The sequence below is a fragment of the Fusarium keratoplasticum genome, chromosome 8 (assembly GCF_025433545.1).
Source record: "Fusarium keratoplasticum isolate Fu6.1 chromosome 8, whole genome shotgun sequence".
NCBI classification, from domain to species: domain Eukaryota; kingdom Fungi; phylum Ascomycota; class Sordariomycetes; order Hypocreales; family Nectriaceae; genus Fusarium; species Fusarium keratoplasticum.
The window spans coordinates 1,387,727-1,405,387 of record NC_070536.1 but is presented as its reverse complement, the minus strand read 5'-3'; the positions used below and the strand labels follow the sequence as shown (position 1 = coordinate 1,405,387).

Below are 17,661 nucleotides of genomic sequence, written 5' to 3'. Positions count from 1 at the left end.
ATGTACTTTGTTGTCCATCGGGGTGCCCTGGATCTTGTATGAGGCATGGGAGTGGAAGTTCTACTCATCAGGTGCCACCTAGGTGAATCTAGGAGTAGACATGGGACAAGCTAACTTGGCTAGGTATCTCATTTGAGGCATTCGTATCTTTTGCCGGACCAGCATAGATAGGTGAGGATAAGGCAAGTTCGTGGGTGTTTAGAAAGAGTTCATAGAGCCTTCACAAAAGGAAAACAAATAACTAGGAGAGAGTTCGGAAGAGCCATTCTTCGGCTTAGATCATTTTTATCTTATTTCATAACCATTGTTAGACGATGAAGCAAAGGAGAACGAATGAAGGCTAATAAAGGCCAATGGTTGGCTAGAAGGACAGTTACCCGGGTGCTCAGACGCTAGAAGAGCACAAACAGCATCTCGAGACGTCCTCAGACTCTTTAACATAGTTTTATCTTCTGCGGTGAGTTCACAACGTGACACTGGACAGAACATGATGTCCCTCCCTGCGCAGTGGGGGAGTAGTCCAGTTGACCCAGGTTGCACAAGAGCTCCAGACGACAAAAGGAGAAATCGCTTCAAAGAGCAAAAACATACAACAGCGGGGATTCGCTGGTCGTCACCGACCCAACTACTAATCCGCCCCTCACCGGCTTATCTATGGGAGAGCGGACGGGATCCCGAGTTCTCCGGTGGGTATGGTCGTATGTGCTAGTCTGCAGTTTCACTTGGGCATATATTCGCAATGGGAGCATGGAAACGCGCCTCCATGGGCATGAGGTGAACTCTGCCACTAAATTGACCAAATTATGAACTTGATGGTGCTCACTGTCAATTCGTCGAGTCACCCTGGGAGAGTTTCGACTTCCTCCTCGAGGCAGTCAAGGGCCAGAAGATGGCACCTGTGGACTTGTCGGCTCGCCGCAGATATCCACTCTAGCTGGAGCAAGTAACATCACGGCACCAAACAGGGAATCAACATAAATCTTGCCAAACATTTGCTTCTTCTTTCTTTGTGTTTGTTATGGTATACAGTTGACGACATGTGTTCGAGTGGAGAGCCTCATGGAAGCGAGACAAGCATCAAGTGAAGAATCTTCATTCACACGAAGCTAACAGCCTCTCAAGATAAGCCATGACCCATAATGCGGAGCCAATGCCCCGTTCAATTTCGATGCTGTGACGAGGCGTACTAGCGGTTCATGTGTTTCTTTTCGTTGATGAAGGGTTTTCTTTTCATACTGGTGTGGTACCCTAGAGGACTGGGATAACTGTCTACAAAACCGATATAATGGACCAATATCAGACTAAGTAGAGATAATAATTGCTTCAGCCATTGTTAGTCTTCACGCTTAAGTATGTATACATCTTAATTGGCCATCGTTCTGGCCTCTTTCTTGGTTATTGGTTTCTGAGTATCACGGCGCAGCAAAGCAAGAATTCTTGAGTGACGATATGTACAGGATCCCGTTCCACGGTTCCCATTACACAATCCAAACAAATGGTATCCAGAAAATTGGATCCTTTCTCCGTAATGCAAACCCATATCCACCAACAGGAGAAAACTCTGCTGGCGACGTCGTACCTCGAACCTCACAGTGGAGGTCCAATCTCTCTTGGAGGAGGTTGGGAGGGCTCGGCGGCTTACATAACCCAGCCCCGCCAAAATCGCACTAGCGCATTTTCCGCCTGGAGCCTCAGCTATAAAATCTCCTCCTCCCGACGACCTTTCCTGGTTTTCTTTTCTCTTCAGTCATCATTGGGGTAATACTTCACCGTCAAGTGAAATATTACTTTAAAACGGCGGCTCCGCGAAAGCGGCTTGCTGTGGGTTAGTGTCTTTCTCAGTCTCTCTCCCACCGTTCCCGGCCACCAAGAAGAAATGTGAACACTCTTTCCTATCAGCCGCAGGAGACCTTCGAAGGTTTTGTGACTGTGGGGTGGTCTCAACATACCACATCTCGAGATTTGGTTTCTACGTAGATTGCAGTGTCGCGAAGAACGGTACTTCTGGGCCTCTGCCTCGTGATTATTTGACACTTATCTTGTCCGCATTTTACAAAATGCGGAAAATTCACGAACCATCGTGGGGCGCGAGAATTTTCTTGCGCCAAGCCCGCGACCAGGTTGCGAATGAAGCATCGGTCACGAACTGAATGCGATGTCGCCCGGGGTGTTCCTGAACTCATCGTTCGTCATGTCAAGCTTTCACTGCAGCGATGCTGTAATATGGCATCTTTGCCGTCACACCTCAAAGTCGTTGAGCGACGTCGGAGAACCTTGATGCCGCGCTCTGGCTGTCAAGATGCTTCTCTGCAGAGCACAGACAACGAGAGAGGCGCTTTGAGGCTCACATTGCTGGCGGCGCCATAGGTTAGCGTCATGAATCCAAGCAGAAATTTTACCCGTCCTCACGTCAAATCCAATTACACGCTTCGTGATTCGAACCGCGCATCCACGGACCATGAACCCCCGACCATCTCCGCGATCTGATATCTCGGGTCAATGGCCCAAGCCCGCCGTAGTCACGTGAAGCCAGAGAAGGTCGGGGAATCCGGCGTGCACGGACCAGCTGGGCGGGTGGCTCCCAAAATTTTCTGAGCCGGCATCATTGAGGAGGGACTCCCCCGAGCTTCGGATAAGAAACCTTGCGACTCTTCAACGCCCGCCGATTGTGCCCCCTCCAATTCTCCATCGCGCGCGCCGTCTCCTCGCATCCCCGATCCTCCATCCGCAGTCATGGCTTCTCTCTGGAACGCCTTCACGGGCGGCAACAAGCCCCCTCACTCTCAGCAGCAGCAGCAGCACCAGCCTCAGACGACACAAGAACCCGCGCATCTCTCCTTCGATCCCACCGAGGGACAAGGCGTCGAGTCATTTTTGCAGAGCTCTGCCTTTGCCGACCCCTCACAACTACACCCTCTCGCCGGCCTCAACAGAGACACTCTCGAATATATCTCCCTCGAAGACTCAGCCCTGTCCGAACTGCCCGGTGGCCAATCAGTTCTGCCCTCGCGCGGCTTCACAGACGACCTGTGTTACGGTACCGGCGTCACATACCTGGCTGGTCTGGGTGTCGGAGGTGCTTGGGGTCTGCAGGAGGGTCTCAGGAGGTCGGCCGGTCAGCCTCCCAAGTTGCGATTGAACGCTGTTCTCAACTCGGTCACCAGGCGGGGTCCCTTCCTGGGTAACTCGCTTGGCGTTGTCGCCATTATCTACAACTGCATCAACTCCCTGATTGGTAGCCTGCGCGGAAAGCACGACGCCGGCAACACTGTCCTGGCTGGTGCGCTGAGTGGTATGCTCTTCAAGAGCACTCGTGGTATTCGACCTATGATGATCTCTGGTGGTATTGTGGCTTCTGTCGCCGCTGGTTGGGCTGTAAGTACAACTCTGCAACCATTACTTGGCGCCTCATTTCTAATGACCATCTAGGTTGTGCGACGAAGCTTCTTCCCCATCCCAGAGCCTGTTCCCGCACCCTCTGAGGAGCTGACTCTGTAATAACGTTATGACATCTTTATTTGCCGCTGGCGCCGGGCCGGTTTGACGGTTAGTTCTAATTGCGGACACGCGGATGGGAGGAAAGACATCCATCTATTGGAAAAAAAAAAGGGAGAGGAGGCCGCGGGCCGGAGACGGGACACGGGGCAGCGTTTCCCTTGTATATGCTGGGGCTACAGCGTTGGTTGGAGTTTGGTAGCATGGTTAACGGACATCTCTCCTCCCATGGGTTTAACAACTGTACATTACATGAGGTTCGGTCAGCGAGCATTAGACCAACGGGGGCTGGCGTCTGGTCCTTGATGAAAAGAATGGTTTCAACACGTTTTACATGATACACTTTGCATGAACTTGCGCAGTTGCACTTGAGCAGTGGAGTATGAGATCGGTCATTGGAATCGAGAAGCAAACGGATTGATGGAATCATCCAATCCAATGGTGCTTGATGCACGGAGTGAGGAGCGTACTAAGCATACCAACTTTAACATGCCCAGCTAAGGCTACCCACCTATCCTTAGCAAAACATATAAGTATATCATAATAATTTTATTTAATTTTAGAAAATAAGTAATGAAATTATCCCTGAGATCTCAGTAATGTCTTATACTTCCTTCTCTTTATATAATTCTCAGACTAAGCATATATAAAATGGACATGCCCATTGTCAAACAGGCCCCTAAGCTTAGGCAGATATGGATATGAATTCACTCCCGTCAGGCCCGTTTGGCACTGCTCGGGCCATGGCAGTGCGTTGGCAGTGCGATGCCGCACCTGCCTCTTGCCGTGATAGTGACTACAGTGTTTGTTTGTCTGCCGTTTGCCATCCCAACAAGTTCAAAAAGCATCGCTCTCACCCTTTATTCCTATGGAGTAGCAATCGCTATTATCGCCTCTTTCTTGCCTTTACCTTGTCGAGCCGAACTGGGCGTTGTCGATATCCCCATCCGCCTACACTACCAACATGGATACAAACGGCAAGGCGACCAACGCAAGATCGCGCTCGAACAAGTCTCGACCTCCTGATGCAGCCCCTGATGCAACCTCCCGCCCAGTTCGTACAGATCGAGGTTCTACTTCACGGAAGACTCGAAAGCCTCGACCGTCGGATGCTGGTGATGTCGAGACTACACCCACAAACGCAGAGACACCGAACCCACCGCCAACAAAGGACTCGAAGCGATCACAGAAAGCGCCCAAGACAGGAGCCCAACAAGCTCCGAAAGGCGGCAGCAGCAGCAGCAGCAGCAACAGCGGCAGCGTCAACGTCAAGAAGTTTGCCGAAGACATGATTCAGTACCGCCTTGACCACTGGAGAGCGAGGGCCGCCGTCGTGTACACCACCGGTCAGAGAGATGCAACTCCCCTCTGGAGCCCCCATTGGGCTGGCGTTGTCCCCCAACAGAGAGGCTATAGCTTGTTTGATGGGTTTGACCGCACCTGGTTCATCCCCTTTGACATCTCCACGCCGCTCCCACGGGAGAAGCAACACGTTGCAGATGATCTCCAGCGACGGGGCAAGGAAATGAAGGAGATTTTCGAGTCCAAGAAAGAGTATATCCTGCCCAGACTGCAGGTTGTTCTGGAACAGGAGATCAAGACCAAGTGCCAAGATCAGTGGGATCAGAACTGGGAACAGAAGGACTTGCCGCCGATGAAGTGGTCCGATGTAAGGCACAAGTACGGGATCACGGAACAAGTCAACCTAGTAGCCAAAGGCCGTTTGGCCGATGGAAGAGCACTCCTGCCAGGGTACTACACAGTCATCGTCCTAGACCTTGCCGTCGACGGCAAAATGATTTTTCAACGGGTCAATATGCCGCCCGACATCAGTCTGCAAGGCTTTCTGTCACGACTCGAAAGCTGGTCTGTCTCCAAAAGCGAGGACGATGAACATATTCTGGACTTGGTACGGACTAAGCTGGAGCAGATCTTGATGCGCGGGACTGCGGCGGCGATGCAAAAGACTCAAAACTTGCTCGACCAACTGAACAAACCTACCCTCAAGGTGGGTTGTGAAGGAAGTGAGATGGATACTTGGGTTTTCAAGTTGAATCACAACGTCAACTACTACATCCGCCCAGCGCAGGGGCCGGCCGACATCAAACGCTGGAAAGGGCTCAAAGAGGCGTCCTTTGATGAATTCGTCCAGGGGGTTCGTTCAGGAAAGCATCCAGTTGTTGTTCGAGTGAGTGTTTGCAATTACCCTATGTAGTTCTATACCTATGCTAACGTGAGAATAGCCTTGGAAGATCCGACTGCGACGGATGTGGCCCGACATCGACGAACTCGACGATGGACTCCCGCCCGACACCGCTACTGGCGAACCAGAATTGTCGCTGGAGCAGCTCGACATTGTCGATGAGCTCCTAGCTCAGCATAGCGATCAAGAAAAGCGACAAGGGAGACGGTTTATCCAGGCATTGGAACAGGCCCGGAAGCCGTTGGACTGAACAGATGTCGGACATAAATAGGGGGAACTCGACATTGTCGGGATCAGGACGGCATCGAGCCCCCCGCCTAAGGACGACTAAGCGACCTTTAAACTTGAAGAAATGGAAGGAAGCTTGGAAGATGGAGAGAACGAATGGACTTGATTGTGCAGGACTGTTCGGAAGAGGTCGTGTAGAAGTGGTTGTCGAATGTAGAGGGACTGCGATGGATGTCGGGCAACTTTTCATGTTGAAAACATTACGAGGTAATCATTATGAGAGGCGTTACCCTTAAAAGAGGCTTTGTTACACCTGGGGATAATGTGGTTGGTGCCAATGGCAGACACTGATGATGCCAATTGCTTAACGGCCTATCTCTTCTCTCCTGGGATCAGGCCGCTAAGGTTCACACTCCATCTTCTCAACTTCAATTCCCACACCAGCGCCTTCGCGAGCAGCGACAACAGTTGTAATTATCGCAGACCAGATAATCCTGCACAATCCTCGAAAATGTGCCTTCCTTGCTTTCCATGGACCTGGACCAAATACGAGGATCCCTACGACAACCTGCACAATGCTCCGGAACAGTCTGTCTGGGTGCACGATGGACAGAGCTGGGAGCTACAGAAAGTGGTGAGCATAAATTTTTCTTTATTTTTACTACAATACTTTATTGTTATTCACTTGCCGTGTTGTTTGTTTTGGGAGTTGCCTCGGTGAATGTCGGAGGGCTTCCGTGATGGATCCATTGCAAAGGTGAACTGTGCCGGCTGGCTGCCAGCTGTGAAGCAGTGAAGTATGCATTACAAGGCCTGCTTTGCCTAGGTAGCGAGAGCACAGTTGTATTTCTTACGGCCTCAATTTGAGTGGCACTTGGATGGTCGAGAGCACTCGAGTCGCTTGGCCTTCTCTGTACTTTACCCCTGAGCCATTGGAACCTGAACCTTTCTCTCCTCCTACATCGCGGCCTCGAGGCTACAATTTCGAGCCTCACGAGGGCCTGATTCACGGCCTTTGCCAACGACAAAGATCCACCTTTTCCGAAGAGACTCGAGCATAAGGGAGTGCAACCATGGCCGCGGCAGGCACCAACGACTCCAAATCTCCAAAGGCACCTCCTCGCCGACCTCCAAAGACCCCCGAAGCTCGCCAGGTGCACTTTGAAACCCAGGGCATCCTCAAGGGCCAAAACATCACGGGATACACGACTGCCAGCTCGCCCAGCGGAGGATTCAACGTTAACACTGCCACCGGTCCTTCCAAGGCAGCGCCCAAGACTCCTCCTGCGGTCACCGCGAGCGAAGATAACCAGCCCACGAGCTTCCCTGCGCTTGGTGTCGCGGCCAACAGCCAGCTACAGTGGCATACAAGTGCCAACCCTACGCAGAGCCTCCGCCACCAGCTGCCGACCGGTCCCGGTGGTTTCATCTCCCCTCCCCCTCAGCAGGCGGCGTATTTTTCTCTCCCTCAGCAACATCATCCTCAAATTCATCCCGCATCCTACATCAACGCGCCCGCAGGCCCAGGCACACACAACACAGTCACCTACATCGGCGTCGGCCCCCCAAGCAACACCATGGGCGATTACCAGAATGCCGCTCCGCCTCCCAACGGCGTCCACTTCCAGCCTCCCGTCCCCGACACCACCTTCGGGCCCATGCAGCATGTTTACGTGCCTCGCTTTGATGGGGGACTCGCTGGTGTTCAAGTCGGTCTTCCTGCTCCTGCTTCTGCTCTTGCCTCTGTCCCCGTTCCTGTTCCTGCTCATTTTGTTTCTGCCCCCGCCCCCATCACCACCGCCGCATGCACTACCGTGGTGCTGCCAAAGACGTTTTATCTGAATGGCTACACCTATTATGCAAGTGGTCTTGTTGAATCTTCCCCTCATTCTTGCTCTACCTGGATCGAGTGGTTCACCGAGCATCGCCAAGTGGTCTAGCCGTCCATGCTTCTCTTTCTCTTCGCTTGACAGCCCCGAAAACACTTGCTAACGTCTCTACAGCAGCCAGTCGTCGGTGCCGTGGCTCCCCAGCCTGGTATCCATGCTAGCTATGTCGTTCATCAGCAACCCTACCTCGTCCAGCAGCCGGCCATGGGTCAGCAGCAGCCTATCCTCGTGCATGGCCACCAGCAGCACTATGTGCCCCAGGTCCAGCACGTCGCAGGCGCCGTCCCAGCGGTCGGCATGGCGGGTGGGGTTGCTGCCATGCCCGGCGCAGTCCCCATCATTGCAGGTAATTCTGGCCACATCCCCGATGTCACTGGTATCGGCCGCACTGCTGGCGAGGAGCAGCTCCGTCAGATCCAGTTCGCGCACGAGAACAGGCTCTACGAGCCCCAGGACTTCAAGCCCGCTGATGATGACCCTTCCCGTTTCTACTATGTTCGTGAAGTTGACGGCAACTGGACCCAGCGCAACCGATTTACCATTGATCACATGGGTGATTGCCGTTGGTACGTGACCGACGAGGGTTGGTTCTATGCCATTCGCCTGCCTAGTTAGATGGCACACCCTGTGAGTATCTGTGCTGTGTTGCTGGTGGTCTGGAGCTGATGTGAATCGCAGACGTACTCGATACGAAAGGACTGTCCCTACTGGCGCGCACCTATAGAATATCTGTGAGGTTCACAACTCTGGTGTCGAGGGTTTGTGCTGATTCTGTCTAGTCGACTCTCATTCGGCATATACCTCATGGAACAACCTTATATACGGTTGATACTCGTTCTTTTTGGTGTCTCTCAAGTATGTGGACTTGAACTTTCTCATGTAACAGCAACTGACCTTTGAAACCAGAAACCCTACCCATTTTCATTCAACGACCCTTGTCTCGGCTACCTTCAACTTCGATCGGACCCCTACCCGGAAAACCTATCTCATTCACACCCGTGGTTGAATGAAGCATGGAGGATGCTGGACTTGAGTTCGATGACTTGGAGATAGTGGCATGGGATTGTGGAAGGACTTCGATTGTTGAGATGGACATGGAATTCGCATCGCATCGCCTCTGGCGCGATGATGTCTCTGAGATGAAAACTTTTGGAATACTGCACTTATTGTGCTGTATTAATACGACTGTTATGACTCAACCTGATTCTCTGAACGTGTTGACAATGCAATTGCTCAAGGACATCCATCACATGTCGTCGGATGCGGCATGCAACCATGAGGTTAAAATTTCCGACCAAAATAAGCCCTACATCTAGAGGCAGAACTGGGTCGAAATTGAAGCATTATTTATGTCAATCAATCTTGATTACGTGCTTTTAATACCCCAGCCACTTCCCCAGCTTTTTGTTCGAGCTTGGCGTTCTCAAGCTGTTACAGCCTCGGTAATTGCATCATCCCACCAGCGGCTATCAGATCATCATTCAACCTCACTTCATCCAAAGAGAGTCTATTTCATTTCATCTTCAACTCAATAAATTGGCGGATATCCGAAACCATGCTTCTCATTGGCCTCACGGGCTCGATTGCCACCGGCAAATCGACAGTCTCATCGATACTTGCCTCAGAGCCGTTCAAGCTCCCAATCGTGGATGCCGACATCCTGGCACGCAAGGTCGTGGAGCCCGGTACTCGCGGATACAATGCCATCGTGAGGCACTTTGGACCTACGACACCTGATCTTCTCGTTGAGCCATCAGAGGATATGCCCGAGAATGGCCCCGATGGCAAGGGCAGGCCATTGAACAGACCCGCTCTGGGACGCCGTGTATTCGGCGATAGCGAGGAGCGCAAGAAGGACAGGGCAGTTCTTAATGGGATCGTGCACCCGGCCGTGCGGTGGGAGATGTTCAAGATGGTTGTCGGGTGTTACTTCCGGGGTCACTGGGCCGTGGTGCTCGACATCCCCCTCCTCTTCGAGAGCGGCCTCGACAGGTTCTGCGGGGTGACGGCTGTTGTGGCAGTCCGCGACCCGGCTATTCAGATGCAACGACTTCGCGCGCGCGACCCGCATCTCAGCGCCGAAGACGCCGAGAACCGGGTGCGCAGCCAGACCGACGTGAGGGAGAAGGCCCGCCGGTGTGAGGAGCGAGGAGAGGGCAAGGGCGTGGTGCTCTGGAACGACGGGACGAAAGAGGACTTGAGGGAGCAGCTGGACAAGGCGATTGGGGCGATGAGGAAGACGAGCCCGGACTGGTGGTCATGGTTCCTGCTTGGTTGTCCTCCGGTGGCAGTTGCTATTGCGGCGTGGAGGTTTTGGCAGAATATTATTATTAATGAGGAGTGGGAGGAGAAGAAGTTGAAGCACAAGTTGTGAATGATAGTTCTCAGTGAGAGCGAGGGTAGAAACGGAAGGAAGGATGGATGAATTCACCTAACTTCGCTCCTTCCTCTCTCTCAACTCCACCCTTCATCTAGGTACCTACAATGGATATCCAGATAAACTCTTCTACATCTCCCATCTTCATCGCCAACTGAAACCTTTGTCAACTTCATTCAATCCGATCAGCCGATCCCACCATCTGGGAGTTGGCCACTCGGGGCTCGACTTGTCCCTGCCAGCTGTTGGCAGCTGTTGGGAGCTGCCACCCTCGCTTCCCGTCGCCGACACTGCCATACCATTCTCCATCACTCCCCTGCAAACCAAAAACTCAATCCATCTCAATTTTGCCCCTCATCCTACACGAAACCTATCACCTCAACCTTCTTCCACTCGCTTGGGTACATCAGTTTTGTATGATGGCGAACAGTAGGAAGCAACGCCCGTCGCTCTTTTGCGAATGGGTAGTTGGAACCACCATCGAGTCCGCCCTCGGACCCATCCCCAAGAAACCAAAGAAACCGAAGAAGCGCGACGTCGTCAGAGTCGAGGTCACCACAGATGACGAATCTGAGGAGGACACCATCAAGATCACCTACCCGCGCACCGGACGCAGCACCCCGCCTCCCCAAGAAGCCAAGACCATTGTTAAGAGGGTTCGCTTCGAAGACACCCCCAAGTCGGCTTTGAAGAAGTCTCCCACTCCCCTGGAAGCATCAGACGAAGCGTCCGACTCTGGTTCAGAGCCGGAATCAGACTCGAGTCAGTCGGATAATGCATCGAGCTCGGACGCCAGTGACTCTGACGCAGAGAACTCAGACAATGCCCCATCCCCCAAGAAGAAAAAGAAGAAGAAGGCCAAGCAGAAGCCAGTGGCAGACGACGCCGAAAGCGACTGGGACTCGGACCCAGACCCTACTTGTGAGTGTCGGCGATGCACCAAGGGGCGAGAGATATTGAGGAGGATAGGCAAGAAACATAGCAAAGATAGCACTTCCCCTAGCACACAGCCCCCCGATTCTGAACCCGAAGAACCCCCCAAGCCCAAGAAGAAGGAGTGTGGTAAGGAAAAGAAGGGTGGCAAGAAGGCTAAGGAACCAGAGCCCGAGACGGACACCTCTGAATCTGCTGAGGAGACTTCAGAGTCTGAATCAGAGTCACCTCCCAAGAAGCAGCAGCCAAAGAAGGAACAACCCAAGAAGCAAGGGAAGAAGAACACCAAAGTCGAGGAGTCAACCAGCGGAGGCGAGACATCTGAGTCGGAAGCTGAGTCCCCCAAGCCTAAGACGAAGAAGAAAGGGTCCCCCAAGTCGGACGCGAAGGAGGACGAAACGCCCGAGGAATCGGAGACTGAAGCTGAGCCTTCTGACTCGACAAACGAAACAGAAGCAGAGAGCGGGCCCGAACCCGAGCCGAAAAAGAAGCAGAAGCAGAAGAACAAAGGCAAGACTAAGGCTGATAGTCCCAAGAACGAAGACGAAAATAAGGAAGCCAAACAGGACCAGAAAGGCAACAAGCAGAAAAACAAAGGGAAGCAGAAGGCCGGAAAGCAAGCCAAGAAAGCACCCGACCAGCCAGAAGATAAAGCTGAAGACGAGGAGGCTGCCGAAACTCCGAACGAGGAGAACCAAGGCAAGTACAAAAGTGCAAGAGGGAAGAGGACCAAGGAGGGGGATAAGGAGAATGCAGTGCCGAAGGGTATGGTTCTCAAGAATTCCAGGCATCAAAATGGATTCTTCTTGGGACACCATCCCCAAGGCCTGCTTTTGCCGCATCCTCGCCATCCTCGACTCATTGAGCCGATCCGCGCCCAAGTCGTCCAGACACCATCAGACCCGGTACCAAATGCTTACTACGATCCAGAAAACAACGTCATGAGGCAGCACCAAGACCCCCCGACTGGAAACAACCATGGCTATCTCTATCCGGCGCACAACGCCTTCAGTGGCACACCACCTCCTGGCATGCCTCCTGTGCCTCAGACCCCCTTCTACTATGGCTTCAACCAGCCCCAGCCTCAACCAGGTTATGGTCAGTACCTACCGTATCATCAGTACTACCACCCCATGCCACCACAGGAGGGATATGCGCATGTGCCTATCACCCAGGGGATGCCTGGACACGTATGGCCTGCTGTGAGTGGTCCTCAAGGATTTCCTCCGGCCCTCCCTATGGGCCATGGGGTACAGGCCAACCCTCAAGTCATGGGCGGGACGGAGAACGCTGCTCTCCCACCCAGCAAAGACAAGGACAAGACGAGCCAGAACAATGTTATGCCGCCAGGCCTTACCGTAAGTTGGAGTACATGGACATCACACTGGGCTTGACTCACCATATCAGGGCCAGAACAACCCCTATCTTCCCCAGCGCGCAGGATCTGTTTTCAAAAACTATGGCAGTCATGGCGCTCGCACTGCTTCCAAGGGTGATGGATCTGCCCGCGCTGGGTCGAACAACTGGAACAACAATGTCACAACATGGAACGATGGAAATGGCAACAACCAGCAGAATAGCCAGACTGATTGGAACCCGGTGCCTGACCATAGCCAGAATGGAAGTGGACAGAACGACAACACTTGGGGGCAGGATCAGGATCAAAATCAGGATCAGAATGGGAACGGGAACAATGGCTGGGATGCGGGCAGTGGGAAACAAGAAGACAACGGGCAGAAATGGGCCTCGGGGTCGAACGGAAGCAACGGGACAGTTCGAAAGAGGCGTGATGATCACTGGGGCAACGATACTCATCTTGGAGGCAATATAACCTGGGAGGAACAGAAAGACACCGTTCCCAGCACAACGGGCCCGGCGGCAGACAACAACGTAGTGGGCTGGGACGTTGTTACCGACCGCGTGGTGGAGGAGGTTTCGCCCGATTCGAGAAAGAGTGACAAGGGGAAGGATGAAGAGAAGCCCGACAACGTTATGCCTGGGTCATGGGTTGAGACTCCTGGTGGTGTGCCTGCTTGGGGAGACGTTAATGCGGCCGTGGATACACAGGGAGGAATCGTCTGGTGAAGCAAGTCTTGGCGACGAATGTATCTAGTATAGATGAACTTGGTATCCGCAAAATCACTGTACTGCAATGGCTATGGCTATATGCCTCCTAAACTAATATCTCATCCCATATGGTAACACCTTTCCGAGGCCTTTTGAGGTGTGATGCCATAATGCATTCCTGTAGCTTCCAGCCTCACCCTATCTGTCGTGTCATGATCGTCCTGTTCGTGTCAGATTGTAAAGAATAGATTTTAAACAACACGTGTCTCTTTAGCAGTCTTGTTCTCTGTGTAGTGCCTGAGTAGCCGAGTAGCCGAGCAAAAGCAATAGTTGCAGAAGCATGCCGAGGGTGAAGTAGAAGGGCAGTCGCAGTCAATCAGAGGATTGTGCAGCCGTGGAGAGACCTGATCGGCCGTCAATCAGCTTGGTCCTGAGGGGGTGACGTCGTTTGATTTAGCCCAGGCCTCTTTTTTTTTTTTTTTTTGTCACGACGGCGGGTTGGATGGATTGGAGTGGAATCGCGGGCATCATCAGGGGGGCAAGAGGCGTAACGGCATGGTTGGTTGTGGTGTGACAGGGGGGAGTTCTGGCCAAGGGGTAGCTTACCATCGAGATGTCTGCCATTCAATGATCCATGAACAGCAGATCTTGAGGCGCTCTCGCACGCTCGATGTGCCTAGAAGGCGGTATTTTTCAAGGTCCTTAACGGGCAACATGCTGGCGAACCACCAGGGGAAGATGGCGGCGTCGTCGGGACACTCGCCGTAGATGGTGAGCATGCGTTCCGTCAGCCACGGGACGCTCTGAACGCGCATCCGGGCGACGAACGAGGAGGCGAACTGCATGAGGCTCTGTGTTGACATGGCGTCAATGTCCTCGGGTGAGGCCGGCATGGGCAAACTGTCGATGGCTGGAGGGGGGGAAGCTGATGAGGGTGAACCTTGTGAATCTTTGTCGCCTTGGATGGAGGACTCTTCCCCGATTGTGGACTGCTCCGTGAGAGGTACGGCTTCCATAGCTTCCATGGCCTCCTCCTGTTCGAGGCTGACGTCGTCAACGCGCTCTATCTTGGCGACGGTATAACCATCGAGGTAACTGTGGTTGCGGACACGGAAGCGCGACAGGCCAACCGTCTCGATGAGACTCCTACCATCGGGATAGTACTGAATGTTGACGATTCGCAGCAACGTGCCCAGGTCGTGGAAGTCAACATCATCAGGATGCTGGGGTCTTTTTGGGAGAACCATGCCAAAGGTACGATCACCCTCAAGGGCTCGACGGATCATGAGTCTATATCTCGGCTCAAATATGTGCAAAAATGTCGGCATGAGGGGGAACGACAGCGTACAGACGAAGAGCGGGAGGTCAAAGTCCTGCATCTGACTCGCGCGCTCGGCATCAAGAGCCTCCTTTCGAGCATGGACCTCGTCCAGCCAAAAGGCCTCGATGATGCGTGTGATTGTTTCATTGGATGGTGAAGAGTTTTGGCTGAGTACGGGGTTGATAGCCATGGGGCGACGGCAGATAGGACAATATCGCGAGTGGTCGAGGATGCGATGAAGACATGAGCGACAAAACGTGTGGCCGCAAGGTGTCGTCAGTGGATCATAAAAGAGGGCGTAGCAGACCTGACAGTCCATCTCGGCCCGCGTGGCATCCTGCGCCTTGCGGACGAGGCTGGTATCGTCGTCATCGTCAACGGCTGGGGTTGGTGACGGCGATGTCGGAGGTGAGGGGATGTAGCTGTAGGTGATGTCGGTGTCGTAGGACAGATCGCCCTCCTCTGCGAGGGAATACGTCGCAACCACCTTTCCTCCTTGTATCACCTTTGAATACGCATCGTCCTCCCTCATCGACGTGATACCAGCAGCAGCCCACGGATCCGGCCACTCGACCCTCGTGGACCCATGGACCATCAGCTTGCGCCGGTCAATCTCGTCGCGTACGTGCCCGGCTGTCTTGTTAAGGACGACGTCAACGGCGCAGTCGTCTAGCGCGTGCTCCCTCGCGCAGTCGGAAAAGGGGCACTTGAAGCCACGGAGGCGGTCCGGGGCGGCGGGGTAGGTGATATTTGATCGACGGTGCGTCTCGGGGAGACAACGTCGGCACATGGTCTTGCCGCATGGGAGGCTAACGGGCTCGCGCAGGGGCAACGAGCACACTCGGCATTGAAAGAGCCGGACAAAGTCGCGCGGGGCGACATCGCGATGCCTCGGCGCCGGAGCAGGAGTCATCGACTGCGATCGGCCGCGGTCTGGTGGTTCGCGGTCCGGTTCGGGGCCGGGACCGGGGGAGGGTCTGGCCGCGGGCTGCTGCGGCGTGGCATTTGGTGGCATGGGCGTCGTTTTCTCGGTGAGTGACGAAGTATGAGTATTTTTTCCGCGTCTTGTCGAATTCGTCACTCGTTGTTTCTTCTTATCGTGGCGTCAAAACTCTCTAATAAGGTGCGAGCCTCGATATGATGTGTGTTGGTGGGGGAGGTATTTTAAATCGGTGCGCCTCTCGATGGGGATCTATGTCGTTTCTCGTCCGCTAATTGTCCAAAATAGATTATTTCGTGGTTGCCCAGGGCTTCGTCGTCGAAGACGAGTATTGCTGATGTCTTCGCGTAACCGTTGGCTTCGTTTCGAGCGCATGGAGGAGGACGCGGGATTGTCCAGTATACGGGGACCAGCCGGATACAAGATAGACATGGATTCTGTGTGAGGGTAATGCTACAAGGATCGTATCGGAGGTGAGGAGCGCAGCATTGCCGTTGATATAGGGCGATAGCGGAGGAGGAGGAGGAATCAAGGCAGAGGATGCGCTGCGCTGTCGTGGGTGCGAGGTGATGTGATGTGATGGATGGATACGATTTAAACGGGCCTCCACAAGCTAACTGACAGTTGACAGGGGGAAGGACCAGGGGAGATGGGATAGAGTCGAGATGAGGGGTCTAATGCGATATGAACGGGGCGAGTTTGACAGCAGAAGAAAAGAAAGGAAAGGAAAGGAGAGGTGAGGAAAAGAAGAAAAAGAAAGGAGGACGGCGTGTCTTGTTTCAAGCCTTCAGCAGGTCAAAGAAGCAATCGTCAAGGATAGAGATCGTCATACAATCAAGAAAATCTTACCAATCCGGAACGGCTTCGCAGGCACGCAGGGAAGGAGGGGGGTGGATACTTGTACTGCAGCACGCGCGCGAGGTCCCGAAATATATCGTCTTTGCCAAAAAGTCAAGGGCGTCACAGCTCGGGGTGATGATACCAATGGGGATGGACGTGGATGTGGATGTGGGAGTGTTGCTGGCGGGTACCCAATACTTGGAGGTTTCAACTTGGGGTCCGGTCCCTGAGGTGGAGGAGGACCCTGCGTAGCGTAGCTTGGGGGTCTAGATTCTGGTCTTTGGCCAGTGAGTTTGGAGTGTATGCTTGCTCTGAATTGTTGAGTTTTGCCCAACGATGACTAACTAGATGATCAAATATGTCAAAACCTATTCCGCTTTTCAACTGGCATCCCCAAGTGATGATCCTGTCCCGTGCATTCTTCCCATGACCAGTCGTCGATAGAGGGAAGTACTCGGCACAACTCTCAGACCCCAGCTCTCCTCAGTGTCACAAGCATAACATGAGTTTTCAAGAACGAATGACGATAGCAATCTGGGACGTGGGACACTCATGACGTTGGATAAATTGTAATGCTTTTTTACCCCAACGGTTATATGCAAACGATGCGAGTTAGCCGTTGACAGCAACGCCGCGGAAACATCGCTTTCGCTATCGTGCAGCAAGAAAGGCAGAGGTTTAAATCAACATATCATGAATAAAAACACCGAACCCAAAAAGACCATCCAAAGGCCGACCAAATCCTCTCGTCCAACAAGAAGCATCGAGGTTGACGATGGCTGTGGAGGAAGCGAGCTATCAACGGCAACCTTCGCACTCGCATCGAAGGGACCACACAACCAATGGCCTCACTGGATCCATGACAGCCCAGATCACGATGTAACAGCCAAGCAACAGATCAAAGTAGACAGTACTCGACAGCGACAAGGGACCCTACATTATCCCACCACTCCGCCGATCTGGTTCTTTGCCCGCTGCCACGAGACACGGGTTATCGAAAAAAAGAAGAGTCCCCTTTTTTTCCTCATACGGGTATTGACAGCGCTGTGATGCTGATGACAAGGCCGTTTTGGCGATCGAGAAGTCGATGGAGAAGAAGCGGCCATCGGCGCTACTTAATACAGCAGAGAGGGAAAATTGCATCCGTCAACGGGCTGGCAGGATCCGAGACATGGAAAAGACGGAAAAAAGAGGGGGAGATGATCGCCATTGGCGCGGGATGGGAAAAAGGCGAGGCTGTGAGAAGATGGGGAAAAAAGTCGTTGGCGTCATATGAGGCTGACCTACTTGATTGTCTGTACCAAGAACGGGGGTGGACTTGTTGGTTCTGTACAGTATCCATGATGATGGGGGCGATGCTGCCGCATA

General features: G+C 53.2%; 5 protein-coding genes and 1 pseudogene across 6 annotated transcripts, besides 1 other annotated feature; 5 read left to right on the top strand and 1 right to left on the bottom strand.

Annotated features, from left to right (window-relative positions):
* Positions 1-2,733: 2,733 nt before the first annotated feature.
* NCS57_01026800 (uncharacterized protein) lies at positions 2,734-3,498 on the top strand (the record flags this gene model as incomplete). Its single annotated transcript, XM_053060017.1, has 2 exons — positions 2,734-3,375; positions 3,430-3,498. 2 exons carry the CDS (start codon positions 2,734-2,736, stop codon positions 3,496-3,498), a joined length of 711 nt encoding a protein of 236 aa, XP_052910411.1.
* Positions 3,499-4,459: 961 nt separating this feature from the next.
* On the top strand, positions 4,460-5,948 carry NCS57_01026700 (uncharacterized protein; the record flags this gene model as incomplete). The annotated part of the gene is made up of 2 exons (XM_053060016.1): positions 4,460-5,683; positions 5,739-5,948. The coding sequence occupies 2 exons, from the start codon at positions 4,460-4,462 to the stop codon at positions 5,946-5,948; spliced, it is 1,434 nt and encodes a 477-aa protein (XP_052910410.1).
* A 1,051-nt stretch (positions 5,949-6,999) lies between these two features.
* Positions 7,000-8,430, top strand: NCS57_01026600 (uncharacterized protein; the record flags this gene model as incomplete). The annotated part of the gene is made up of 2 exons (XM_053060015.1): positions 7,000-7,860; positions 7,930-8,430. The coding sequence occupies 2 exons, from the start codon at positions 7,000-7,002 to the stop codon at positions 8,428-8,430; spliced, it is 1,362 nt and encodes a 453-aa protein (XP_052910409.1).
* An 823-nt stretch (positions 8,431-9,253) lies between these two features.
* NCS57_01026500 (uncharacterized protein) lies at positions 9,254-10,189 on the top strand (the record flags this gene model as incomplete). The annotated part of the gene is made up of 1 exon (XM_053060014.1): positions 9,254-10,189. Exon 1 carries the CDS (start codon positions 9,371-9,373, stop codon positions 10,187-10,189), a length of 819 nt encoding a protein of 272 aa, XP_052910408.1. The 5' UTR covers positions 9,254-9,370.
* A 422-nt stretch (positions 10,190-10,611) lies between these two features.
* Positions 10,612-13,210, top strand: NCS57_01026400 (uncharacterized protein; the record flags this gene model as incomplete). Its single annotated transcript, XM_053060013.1, has 2 exons — positions 10,612-12,483; positions 12,533-13,210. The coding sequence occupies 2 exons, from the start codon at positions 10,612-10,614 to the stop codon at positions 13,208-13,210; spliced, it is 2,550 nt and encodes an 849-aa protein (XP_052910407.1).
* Positions 13,211-13,564: 354 nt separating this feature from the next.
* Positions 13,565-15,576, bottom strand: NCS57_01026300 (annotated as a pseudogene). Its single transcript has 2 exons — positions 13,799-15,576; positions 13,565-13,622 (listed from the first exon to the last, which is right to left on the bottom strand).
* Positions 13,565-15,576: a sequence feature.
* Positions 15,577-17,661: the final 2,085 nt, after the last annotated feature.